We start from the raw sequence: 12867 nt of genomic DNA, 5'->3' as shown, positions 1-12867 counted from the left end.
AGAACTAACTGTCCAACAGAACGTAAGCCTACCTCTGCCTCGACCTTCTAATCAACTGTCCAACAGTACGTAAATCTATCTCTGCCTCGACCTTCTAGTCAGCTGTCCACCAGAACGTAATCCTACCTCTGCCTCAACCTTCTAGTCAACTGTCAAACAGAACGTAATCCTACCTCTGCTTCGACCTTCTAATCAACTGTTAAACAGAACGTTAGTCTACCTCTGCCTCGACCGTCTAGTTAACTGTCCAACAGAACGTAATCCTACCTTTGCCTCGACCTTCTAATCAGCTGTCAAACAGAACGTAAGCCTACCTCTGCCGCGACCTTCTAGTTAACTGTTAAACAGAACATAAGTCTACCTCTGCCTCGACCTTCTAGTTAACTGTCCAACAGAACATAAGTTTACCTCTGCCTCGACCTTCTAGTTAACTGTCCAACAGAACGTAAGCCTACCTCTGCCTCAAACCTCTAGTTAACTGTCCAACAGAACGTAAGTCTACCTCTGCCGCGACCTTCTAGTTAACTGTTAAACAGAACATAAGTCTACCTCTGCCTCGACCTTCTAGTTAACTGTCCAACAGAACGTAAGTCTACCTCTGCCTCGACCTTCTAATCAACTGTTAAACAGAACGCAAGCCTACCTCTGCCTCGACCTTCTAGTTAACTGTCCAACAGAACATAATCCTACCTCTGCCTCGACCTTCTAATCAACTGTCAAACAGAACGCAAGCCTACCTCTGCCTCGACCTTCTAGTTAACTGTCAAACAGAACGCAAGCCTACCTCTGCCGCGACCGTCTAGTCAATTGTCAAACAGAATGTAAACATGTCTACCTCTGCCTCGACCTTCTAGTTAACCGTCCAACAGAACGTAAGTCTACCTCTGCCTCGACCTTCTAATCAACTGTCAAACAGAACGCAAGCCTACCTCTGCCTCGACCTTCTAGTTAACTGTCCAACAGAACATAATCCTACCTCTGCCTCGACCTTCTAATCAACTGTCAAACAGAACGCAAGCCTACCTCTGCCTCGACCTTCTAGTCAGCTGTCCACCAGAACGTAATCCTACCTCTGCCTCGACCTTCTAATCAACTGTCAAACAGAACGCAAGCCTACCTCTGCCTCGACCTTCTAGTTAACTGTCAAACAGAACGCAAGCCTACCTCTGCCTTGACCTTCTAGTTAACTGTCAAACAGAACGCAAGCCTACCTCTGTCTCGACCTTCTAGTTAACTGTCCAACAGAACGTAATCCTACCTCTGCCTCGACCTTCTAGTCAACTGTCAAACAGAACGTAATCCTACCTCTGCCTCGACCTTCTATATAGCTAGTTAACTGTCAAACAGAACGCAAGCCTACCTCTGCCTCGACCTTCTAGTCAACTGTCAAACAGAATGTAAGTCTACCTCTGCCTCGACCTTCTAGTTAACTGTCCAACAGAACGTAAGCCTACCTCTGCCTCGACCTTCTAATCAACTGTCCAACAGTACGTAAATCTATCTCTGCCTCGACCTTCTAGTCAGCTGTCCACCAGAACGTAATCCTACCTCTGCCTCAACCTTCTAGTCAACTGTCAAACAGAACGTAATCCTACCTCTGCTTCGACCTTCTAATCAACTGTTAAACAGAACGTTAGTCTACCTCTGCCTCGACCGTCTAGTTAACTGTCCAACAGAACGTAATCCTACCTTTGCCTCGACCTTCTAATCAGCTGTCAAACAGAACGTAAGCCTACCTCTGCCGCGACCTTCTAGTTAACTGTTAAACAGAACATAAGTCTACCTCTGCCTCGACCTTCTAGTTAACTGTCCAACAGAACGTAAGTCTACCTCTGCCTCGACCTTCTAGTTAACTGTCCAACAGAACGTAAGTTTACCTCTGCCTCGACCTTCTAGTTAACTGTCCAACAGAACGTAAGCCTACCTCTGCCTCAAACCTCTAGTTAACTGTCCAACAGAACGTAAGTCTACCTCTGCCGCGACCTTCTAGTTAACTGTTAAACAGAACATAAGTCTACCTCTGCCTCGACCTTCTAGTTAACTGTCCAACAGAACGTAAGTCTACCTCTGCCTCGACCTTCTAATCAACTGTTAAACAGAACGCAAGCCTACCTCTGCCTCGACCTTCTAGTTAACTGTCCAACAGAACATAATCCTACCTCTGCCTCGACCTTCTAATCAACTGTCAAACAGAACGCAAGCCTACCTCTGCCTCGACCTTCTAGTTAACTGTCAAACAGAACGCAAGCCTACCTCTGCCTCGACCTTCTAGTTAACTGTCCAACAGAACATAATCCTACCTCTGCCTCGACCTTCTAATCAACTGTCAAACAGAACGCAAGCCTACCTCTGCCTCGACCTTCTAGTCAGCTGTCCACCAACTGAACGTAATCCTACCTCTGCCTCGACCTTCTAATCAACTGTCAAACAGAACGCAAGCCTACCTCTGCCTCGACCTTCTAGTTAACTGTCAAACAGAACGCAAGCCTACCTCTGCCTTGACCTTCTAGTTAACTGTCAAACAGAACGCAAGCCTACCTCTGTCTCGACCTTCTAGTTAACTGTCAAACAGAACGTAATCCTACCTCTGCCTCGACCTTCTAGTAACTGTCAAACAGAACACAATCCTACCTCTGCCTCGACCTTCTAGTCAAACTGAACGAAGCCTCCCGACTTCTAGTCAATGTCAAACAGAATGTAAGTCTACCTCTGCCTCGACCTTCTAGTTAACTGTCCAACAGAACGTAAGCCTACCTCTGCCTCGACCTTCTAATCAACTGTCCAACAGTACGTAAATCTATCTCTGCCTCGACCTTCTAGTCAGCTGTCCACCAGAACGTAATCCTACCTCTGCCTCAACCTTCTAGTCAACTGTCAAACAGAACGTAATCCTACCTCTGCCTCGACCTTCTAATCAACTGTTAAACAGAACGTAAGTCTACCTCTGCCTCGACCTTCTAGTTAACTGTCCAACAGAACGTAATCCTACCTTTGCCTCGACCTTCTATCAACTGTCAAACAGAACGTAAGCCTACCTCTGCCTCGACCTTCTAGTTAACTGTCAACAGAACGTAAGCCTACCTCTGCCGCGACCTTCTAGTTAACTGTTAAACAGAACATAAGTCTACCTCTGCCTCGACCTTCTAGTTAACTGTCCAACAGAACTTAAGTCTACCTCTGCCTCGACCTTCTAGTTAACTGTCCAACAGAACGTAAGCCTACCTCTGCCTCGACCTTCTAGTTAACTGTCCAACAGAACGTAAGTCTACCTCTGCCTCGACCTTCTAGTTAACTGTCCAACAGAACGTAAGTCTACCTCTGCCTCGACCTTCTAGTTAACTGTCCAACAGAACGTAAGTCTACCTCTGCCTCGACCTTCTAGTTAACTGTCCAACAGAACGTAAGTCTACCTCTGCCTCGACCTTCTAATCAACTGTCAAACAGAACGTAATCCTACCTCTGCCTCGACCTTCTAGTTAACTGTCCAACAGAACATAATCCTACCTCTGCCTCGACCTTCTAATCAACTGTCAAACAGAACGCAAGCCTACCTCTGCCTCGACCTTCTAGTTAACTGTCAAACAGAACGCAAGCCTACCTCTGCCTCGACCTTCTAGTTAACTGTCCAACAGAACATAATTCTACCTCTGCCTCGACCTTCTAGTTAACTGTCCAACAGAACGTAAGCCTACCTCTGCCTCGACCTTCTAGTTAAACTGTCAAACAGAACGCAAGCCTACCTCTGCCTCGACCTTCTAGTTAACTGTCCAACAGAACATAAGCCTACCTCTGCCTCGACCTTCTAGTTAACTGTCCAACAGAACGTAAGTCTACCTCTGCCTCGACCTTCTAGTTAACTGTCCAACAGAATGTAAGTCTACCTCTGCCTCGACCTTCTAATTAACTGTCAAACAGAACGCAAATCCTACCTCTGCCTCGACCTTCTAGTTAACTGTCCAACAGAACGTAAGTCTACCTCTGCCTCGACCTTCTAGTTAACTGTCAAACAGAACGTAAGCCTACCTCTGCCTCGACCTTCTAGTTAACTGTCCAACAGAACGTAATCCTACCTCTGCCTCGACCTTCTAGTCAACTGTCCAACAGAACGTAATCCTACCTCTGCCTCGACCTTCTAGTTAACTGTCAAACAGAACGCAAGCCTACCTCTGCCTCGACCTTCTAGTTAACTGTCAAACAGAACGTAATCCTACCTCTGCCTCGACCTTCTAGTTAACTGTCCAACAGAACGTAAGTCTACCTCTGCCTCGACCTTCTAGTTAACTGTCCAACAGAACGTAAGCCTACCTCTGCCTCGACCTTCTAGTTAACTGTCCAACAGAACGCAAGCCTACCTCTGCCTCGACCTTCTAGTCAACTGTCAAACAGAACGTAATCCTACCTCTGCTTCGACCTTCTAATCAACTGTTAAACAGAACGTTAGTCTACCTCTGCCTCGACCGTCTAGTTAACTGTCCAAAAACAGAACGTAATCCTACCTCTGCCTCGACCTTCTAATCAACTGTCAAACAGAACGCAAGCCTACCTCTGCCTCGACCTTCTAGTTAACTGTTAAACAGAACGCAAGTCTACCTCTGCCTCGACCTTCTAGTTAACTGTCCAACAGAACATAAGTTTACCTCTGCTGACCTTTAGTTAACTGTCCAACAGAACGTTACCTCTGCCTCACCTCTAGTTAACTGTCCAACAGAAACGTAAGTCTACCTCTGCCTCGACCTTCTAGTTAACTGTCCAACAGAACGTAAGTCTACCTCTGCCTCGACCTTCTAGTTAACTGTTAAACAGAACGTAAGTCTACCTCTGCCTCGACCTTCTAGAGTCCAACAACTAATCACTTAACTGTTAAACAGAACGCAAGCCTACCTCTGCCTCGACCTTCTAGTTAACTGTCCAACAGAACATAATCCTACCTCTGCCTCGACCTTCTAATCAACTGTCAAACAGAACGCAAGCCTACCTCTGCCTCGACCTTCTAGTTAACTGTCAAACAGAACGCAAGCCTACCTCTGCCTCGACCTTCTAGTTAACTGTCCAACAGAACATAATCCTACCTCTGCCTCGACCTTCTAATCAACTGTCAAATTGAACGCAAGCCTACCTCTGCCTCGACTTCTAGTAGTAACTGTCCAACAGAACATAAGTCTACCTCTGCCTCGACCTTCTAGTTAACTGTCCAACAGAACGCAAGCCTACCTCTGCCTCGACCTTCTAGTTAACTGTCCAACAGAACGTAAGTCTACCTCTGCCTCGACCTTCTAATCAACTGTTAAACAGAACGTAAGTCTACCTCTGCCTCGACCTTCTAGTTAACTGTCCAACAGAACGTAAGTCTACCTCTGCCTCGACCTTCTAATCAACTGTTAAACAGAACGCAAGCCTACCTCTGCCTCGACCTTCTAGTTAACTGTCCAACAGAACATAATCCTACCTCTGCCTCGACCTTCTAATCAACTGTCAAACAGAACGCAAGCCTACCTCTGCCTCGACCTTCTAGTTAACTGTCAAACAGAACGCAAGCCTACCTCTGCCTCGACCTTCTAGTTAACTGTCCAACAGAACATAATCCTACCTCTGCCTCGACCTTCTAGTTAACTGTCAAACAGAACGCAAGCCTACCTCTGCCTCGACCTTCTAGTTAACTGTCAAACAGAACGCAAGCCTACCTCTGCCGCGACCGTCTAGTCAATTGTCAAACAGAATGTAAGTCTACCTCTGCCTCGACCTTCTTGTTAACCGTCCAACAGAACGTAAGTCTACCTCTGCCTCGACCTTCTAATCAACTGTCAAACAGAACGCAAGCCTACCTCTGTCTCGACCTTCTAGTTAACTGTCCAACAGAACATAATCCTACCTCTGCCTCGACCTTCTAATCAACTGTCAAACAGAACGCAAGCCTACCTCTGCCTCGACCTTCTAGTTAACTGTCCAACAGAACATAATCCTACCTCTGCCTCGACCTTCTAATCAACTGTCAAACAACGCAAGCCTACCTCTGCCTCGACCTTCTAATCAACTGTCAAACAGAACGCAAGCCTACCTCTGCCTCGACCTTCTAGTTAACTGTCAAACAGAACGCAAGCCTACCTCTGCCTCGACCTTCTAGTTAACTGTCCAACAGAACGTAAGTCTACCTCTGCCTCGACCTTCTAGTTAACTGTCCAACAAAACGTAAGTCTATCTCTGCCTCGACCTTCTAGTCAGCTGTCCAACAGAATGTAAGTCTACCTCTACCTCGACCTTCAAGTTAACTGTCCAACAGAACGCAAGCCTACCTCTGCCTCGCTTTTCTAGTTAACTGTCCAACAGAAGGTAAGCCTACCTCTGCCTCGACTTTCTAGTTAACTGTCCAACAGAATGTAAGTCTACCTCTGCCTCGACCTTCTAGTTAACTGTCCAACAGAATGTAAGTCTACCTCTGCCTCGACCTTCTAGTTAACTGTCCAACAGAATGTAAGTCTCTCTCTGCCTCGACCTTCTAGTTAACTGTCCAACAGAATGTAAGCCTACCTCTGCCTCGACCTTCTAGTCAACTGTCCAACAGAACATAATCCTACCTCTGCCTCGACCCTCTGTGCCTCTAAGGCAGTCCTCTCAACTGTCAGCACACGTTTCCTCACTTCTTCTTCAGAAGCCAGTAGGATTTTCATATAACGAGTCTTCAGGTCGGAATCTGAAAAAAATTAATGTGGTACAATCAATATTGATATTTTAACGAAAATTTCTAAGACAAAATAACACAGTAAAAATAAATCACAAGTAATTGACCAGCAAGATTTTTCAATTGATACATTATAAAGTACATCTTTATGTAAAACTTGTATTCTTATTCTGGATCAATGCGGTGCATGTAACAAGTTTTGTGTCATAAGATATTGAAAATTTGTTTACCTTGAATAGAGAAGAATTTGTCTAGTTCTTTATCCTTACAGACTTGTGGCAAGGCGTAAACATTTCCCTTCTGACGCCTCATAAGTCGTAATGTGATTGTCTCCCCTACTTTGTACTGGTGAACTTCTTTGCTCTGAACACTACATAAACAGTTTGAAATGTGTTGGGATGTAGAGTACAATGGTTATCACAGCCAACTAAACAAAGAAAGAATCAAGTAATGGATGTTTCATCAAACTGACGTCTTGTGAATAAGGCCTAGAAGAACATGATGAAAGGCAGAAGGATGTCAAACATATTTAAATATTCACATTTTACTTGGTCAAAATTATTTTTTGAACACTATTAAAATTATGAATGAAGATATACTTTGAGTGTACAATCCTAAATGGTGTTACCTGCGGAGATCTTTGTCGTGTATAGACTCGTAACAAATAGGACACTTCCGCCACGTCTTTTCTCCAAGGGCGAGGTAATGGAGGATACATGGCCAGCAGTAGATGTGACCACAGCGGGTCATCTTAGCTGTAAACCATAAAAGTCTTTATAGCAGTATCAAGTGACATCCTTAAGAACTGAACAATGGAATTTAATACTACTAATTCTCATCTTATAACTATCCACTACTGAACAATAGAACTGGAGCCTATCTATATTGTCAGTTCTGCATTGTTGAATCAGTGTAAGTGGTAATAACACTTATGATCTGAATAATTCACAAAAAGGGTTTTTTAACCAATAATTCAACATTGAATTTATTGTAATCAAATGATATCAGAACAATTCAACATTGAATTTATTGTAATCAAATGAAATCAGAAAAAATTCAACATTGAATTTAGTATAATCAAATGATATCAGGAACACAATGCTGCATTTGATAGCTGTTATAACTGACACCACAAAAGGCACGAGTCAATTTGACTATCCTATAAATATATGCCTATAAATTCTTACCGGCGACAGGTGTTTGCAGACATATTGGACATGACGAGGTCTCCGAGCTCTGTACTCTCTAAAACAAAACACAAATAAAGTGAATGTTTTACAATGTTTTTGAACACAATAGTTTTGAATGTTTTACAATGTTTTTGAACACAATGGTTTTGAATGTTTTACAATTCTTACAATTTTTTGAACACAATGTTTTTGAACACATTAGTTTTGAACGTTTTACAATGTTTTTGAACACAATGGTTTTGAATGTTTCACAATGTTTTTGAACACAATGGTTTTGAATGTTTCACAATGTTTTTGAACACAATGGTTTTGAATGTTTCACAATGTTTTTGAACACAATGGTTTTGAATGTTTCACAATTTTTTGAACACAATGGTTTTGAATGTTTCACAATGTTTTTGAACACAATGGTTTTGAATGTTTCACAATGTTTTTGAACACAATGGTTTTGAATGTTTCACAATGTTTTTGAACACAATGGTTATGAATGTTTCACAATGTTTTTGAACACAATGGTTTTGAATGTTTCACAATGTTTTTGAACACAATGGTTTTGAACACAATCGTTTTGAATGTTTTACAATGTTTTTGAACACAATGGTTTTGAATGTTTCACAATGTTTTTGAACACAATGGTTTTGAATGTTTCACAATGTTTTTGAACACAATGGTTTTGAATGTTTCACAATGTTTTTGAACACAATGGTTTTGAATGTTTCACAATGTTTTTGAACACAATGGTTTTGAATGTTTCACAATGTTTTTGAACACAATGGTTTTGAATGTTTCACAATGTTTTTGAACACAATGGTTTTGAATGTTTCACAATGTTTTTGAACACAATGGTTTTGAACACAATAGTTTTTCGTGCAGAAAGCCAATATTGCTGTTACTTACAATCAGTTCCACAGAATCCCAGTCCACCAATGTATCTTGATTGTGGTTATGTATAGTATAGTCTCCTCTCTCACGGACAACAAACTGGCAACTGTAAACAAATATCTTTCTCTTATATCCATGATTTCAAACAATGATGCAATATTTTCAGGATATGCAGAATTCAATTTTAGTAAAATAAAGGTCTGGTCCTCTATGTCAAAATAATGACTCCAACCAGCAATAATAAACATTTGTTAAAAAAAAAGAGACGTACTTAGCCTGAAGAAACTGTTCTTTGTTGTATCGGAGATTCCGGACACGTGACCTATTTGAGCGACCTACATAACCATCCCCATGCCGACGTTCCGGTTCACTGTAGCTGAAGTTCAGTAGGTGGTTCAGGTTCACCTTTCGACGGGAATTCAAGACATTGTCATAGTCTTGGTACTGATCATTCAGCTGAAATGGATGAAATCAAAATATAGTGTGGCAGATTCCAGCTGATTGTGGCTAGAGGCATAGCTTTGTTCATGTGATGAGTTGAAATGTGACATATGTCTTAGTTGTGCATTACATTTATATGCAAAGTTTGGCTTCTGAGAGGGAAACTTTTCTTATAACTGTAATGCATACCTGTTAACTAAGACACATTTGACCACAAAGTAACCAATAAAACTCCCACAATAGCTGTAACCAAATTTGTACTACAATCAGTGTTTCAGATTGGTTTCAAAATCATAGATATTTTGGGGTTTTCCCATGCCAACCATTTGTACAATTTTGAGTCGGTACCCCATAAGGATGCTATAACTCAAATTTTGTAAAATTCTGACCAGCGGTTATGAGAAGTCAATTTCTGATGGACGGACGTTGGACGCAGTGGTATCACATAAGCTCACCAATAATAATACTTATTATTTGTAATAATTAAGTTTTAGGAGGTCTAAAATAGCAACACATTTTCGGCTGCTCTTCCTGAACATTCAAGCAAAATTTCAGCACTGCATGAAGAAGTGAAAGTGCTCTTCGATTTCAGATTGACCTGGAAAAAAACCCCTAACTTGGTACGGACTATGAACGGATCATTTCAAGCAAGTTTCAGCTCAATCCCACCGGTGGAACTTGACAAGTTTAAAATATGAAAAGTTTACAGACGGCGCATTACAACAGACGACGCACACTTCTGAGAATTTCTGAACGTACGTTTTCTCTTTCCCTGTAGGACCCACGGGATCTAGGTCGTTTATCCTCCATTCCCCGACTTTTCTGCGGAGTTGGCTTGCGTACCCCTTGTTCATTCTGCAACTTGTTACTGTATCCTTCATGCTTCTTTCCCGATCTATTATACAGTTTCTGAGACCCGTTGTCTGTAAGAGAGAGCAGGTCCATTAATATCATCAGTGATTGGTAATGCAATATTTTTTTTCATAACTATCAAGAGATTATCTGGATTGAGATATTTTTATGGCTGTATGGACTATACATGTTCAAATCTGAATTCCTATTCCATCTAAAATTTCTGACCTATCGCCAGTTTATGGTCCGCTGTATCTACTTTTCAAAAGCTGGAGATTGTAATACAAATCTGGCAACAGTGCCTTCGCCAGACATCCATCTGTCATAATGTTTTAAGTCAGGTGTTAGAGCCAGAGTATCTCGGGCTATATGCCGATTGGTGACTTGGTGTCGTTATTATAATGCAACAAGTACCTTTATGGCAATATAAATAGTTGTCAGTGCCAGAATCTTCCCAATAAACTTAAATATAAATTTATCTTAAAGTATCATATATTATGGAGATGACTGCATTCTGTACAGATATTTAGTCCTAGATTGCTGTTTTAAATGAATACTGTAATCCTACTTTCATACATGTTCTAGCCATCTCATCCAGTAATCTCCAATACAGTTCGAATTTCTTTAACATGGTTCTCTGTGCAATAGAGACGTCGTGTCCGACAAGACAACTGTTTCACTTTTAAGGAAAGGGGAAATATTGCTCCCCCTTAGAGTGGGGGTACGTAATTTCGCACACTTTTGGCATTGATTTTAATGAATTTCAAATACTTTCATTCCGAACCAAAAAGGCTGAACTTACATCGGCAGATGTACAAGTGCTTCACAACACACGAGTATGTAACCGGATATGCGCAGACGTATCACTGCGCACGGGAGCTGTTATTAACTTGATGTTAACCTGTAGTTGAACGGGTTTGGGGGACGTAATTTCGCACACCCCTCGAACGTTCTTGTTTTTGGAGAAAATAATCATTTTCAAACATTTCATGGACCAACAACATCATAAACAAAGATTAAGTACAGTTCCAATCTTGAAATGACATCAAAACACAATTATATTTCTAAATGAAAAAGTGACATTTCGCCGCCATTTTCGATATGAAAAATGACCGCTCCCCTATAGTAAACAATGTAAACGAGGTCAAGAAAGTCATAGGGTGTCCGCAGAAAATATCTGTTTTCCGCTTATATTTGATGGATTTTCATACGGGTTTCGATGTATTCTAAAAAAGGATAGTTTCTCTACATATTTGTACGTGAATCAGTTATTTATCACCCAGAATTATTTTATGTCAAGTGGTTTATTTTCTATAAATTTCTTTACTGAGATGGGCCGTATTGTTCCGATTTCGTTTTTTCAAAACAAACTTATCCTGAAAAAATTAACTAAATATGACAAAATCACAGTGAGAGGCCTCCTTTAGTCACAACATAAACAACAGAGCAAATCTGTCTGACAGTTAAAGGAAGATTGCGAAAAATCGTCAGGTGTGCGAAATTACGTACTGTGCGAAATTACGTACCCTCACTCTATGCAATATTGAAATTCTCACCAGATTTTTTAATTTCATTTCCGTTTCCTTTTGGTTGTACTGATGAAGTGCGGTTACCGGGTTTCCTGTCCATGTTCTCTGAAACCTCCTGTGACATTTACCCCCCAGAAAGAAAATAACAATTTGGACCTAAAGGTCGCCCCTTTTGGCGAAGGTGAGACTCGAGATTCAACGGCCGCCATCTTTACAACTCCATGATTAGCAACGACACAAGTGAAAAATAATTTGCAACAAAACAATGCAATTATAACAGTTCAAAAAAGACTGTAGGTGGTAATTAAAAATAGTTATTAGGGGGTCGTTTGTCCCCCAAACGACGTTCGTTAAACGCCTGTGTTCGGTGAGAATGCGATCAGATGACCGCCGCTGTGTACTTGCTATCGGCGACGAGCGCCCATTTGCTGATGTAATGCCCGGATGATCGGAGGGTTCGGAACACCTCTACCGAATTATTCTTGGTGGTGGCTAAATCTTGTATCCCGTGTCGCGCCCGCGCCGGGGACCCGCGCCGGAGCTGTGGTTATTTTCATATTTCTCCTAACGACTGCATACATTAAAATAATATTTTGCACAATTAGTCTTTGTGTTAATCTTTATCTTTCCGTGTAAGTTATGTTATTTAGGATGATTCGAAACTTTGTAAAATCGACGATTTCAGTTGGCGAGTCGAGTTTGTTTACCCCGCGCTCAAGCGTTGGGTTTTAAGGTTTTATGCAGATCATTTAAAATTTAAGCATTTATTGCATGAATTGTTATTATCCCAACAACAAGTAAACCTAGCTGATTACAAATATGTATATTTCAACATAAAGTACAAATCTTTTCATAACAAATTCTGACTTTTTATTAACCGCGTCCACCCGCGCGGGCCTCGCCGATCTCACTTGTTTACCCGAGCCCGCGCTCGCGCTAAGGGCAGACAACTCTATTGACCTTAAACACTAAGCTAGCTATATATGCGTACATATTCGTCTATTGCCAAACAATAAAATTAATGGTTTGTAAAATACATGTAAGTATATCGTTATAGAAGTTACTATAGTTAAAGAATAAGTTCATAAATATACATAATCTAAAATAATAATAGTAAAATATATGGGCTCTTTGTAGAACTGCGTCTACGAGTTGTCTGCCCTTAGCGCGGGCGCGGGCTCGGGTAAACAAATGAGATCGGCGAGGCCCGCGCTAGTAGACATGGTTAATAAAAAGGTAGAATTTGTTATGAAAAGATTTGTACTTTATGTTGAAATATACATATTTGTAATCAGCT

General features: G+C 41.5%; 1 protein-coding gene across 1 annotated transcript in view; it reads right to left on the bottom strand.

The window, feature by feature from the left end:
• LOC138331074 (E3 ubiquitin-protein ligase RNF10-like) overlaps nucleotides 1-12019 on the bottom strand; it is a 36206-nt gene extending 24187 nt beyond the window's left edge. Inside the window, exons 1-8 of the mRNA XM_069278529.1 lie at nucleotides 11598-12019; nucleotides 9949-10112; nucleotides 9020-9204; nucleotides 8764-8854; nucleotides 7864-7921; nucleotides 7305-7431; nucleotides 6907-7046; nucleotides 6573-6688 (exon numbers count right to left, since the gene is read on the bottom strand). Of these exons, the coding sequence (XP_069134630.1) occupies nucleotides 6573-6688; nucleotides 6907-7046; nucleotides 7305-7431; nucleotides 7864-7921; nucleotides 8764-8854; nucleotides 9020-9204; nucleotides 9949-10112; nucleotides 11598-11694 (978 nt within the window). The 5' untranslated portion in view covers nucleotides 11695-12019. The remainder of the gene's footprint in view (nucleotides 1-6572; nucleotides 6689-6906; nucleotides 7047-7304; nucleotides 7432-7863; nucleotides 7922-8763; nucleotides 8855-9019; nucleotides 9205-9948; nucleotides 10113-11597) is intronic.
• Between the last annotated feature and the right edge of the window lie 848 nt (nucleotides 12020-12867).

Source organism: Argopecten irradians, chromosome 9 (assembly GCF_041381155.1).
Source record: "Argopecten irradians isolate NY chromosome 9, Ai_NY, whole genome shotgun sequence".
Taxonomy (NCBI): domain Eukaryota; kingdom Metazoa; phylum Mollusca; class Bivalvia; order Pectinida; family Pectinidae; genus Argopecten; species Argopecten irradians.
This window is presented reverse-complemented; position numbering and strand designations above follow the sequence as displayed.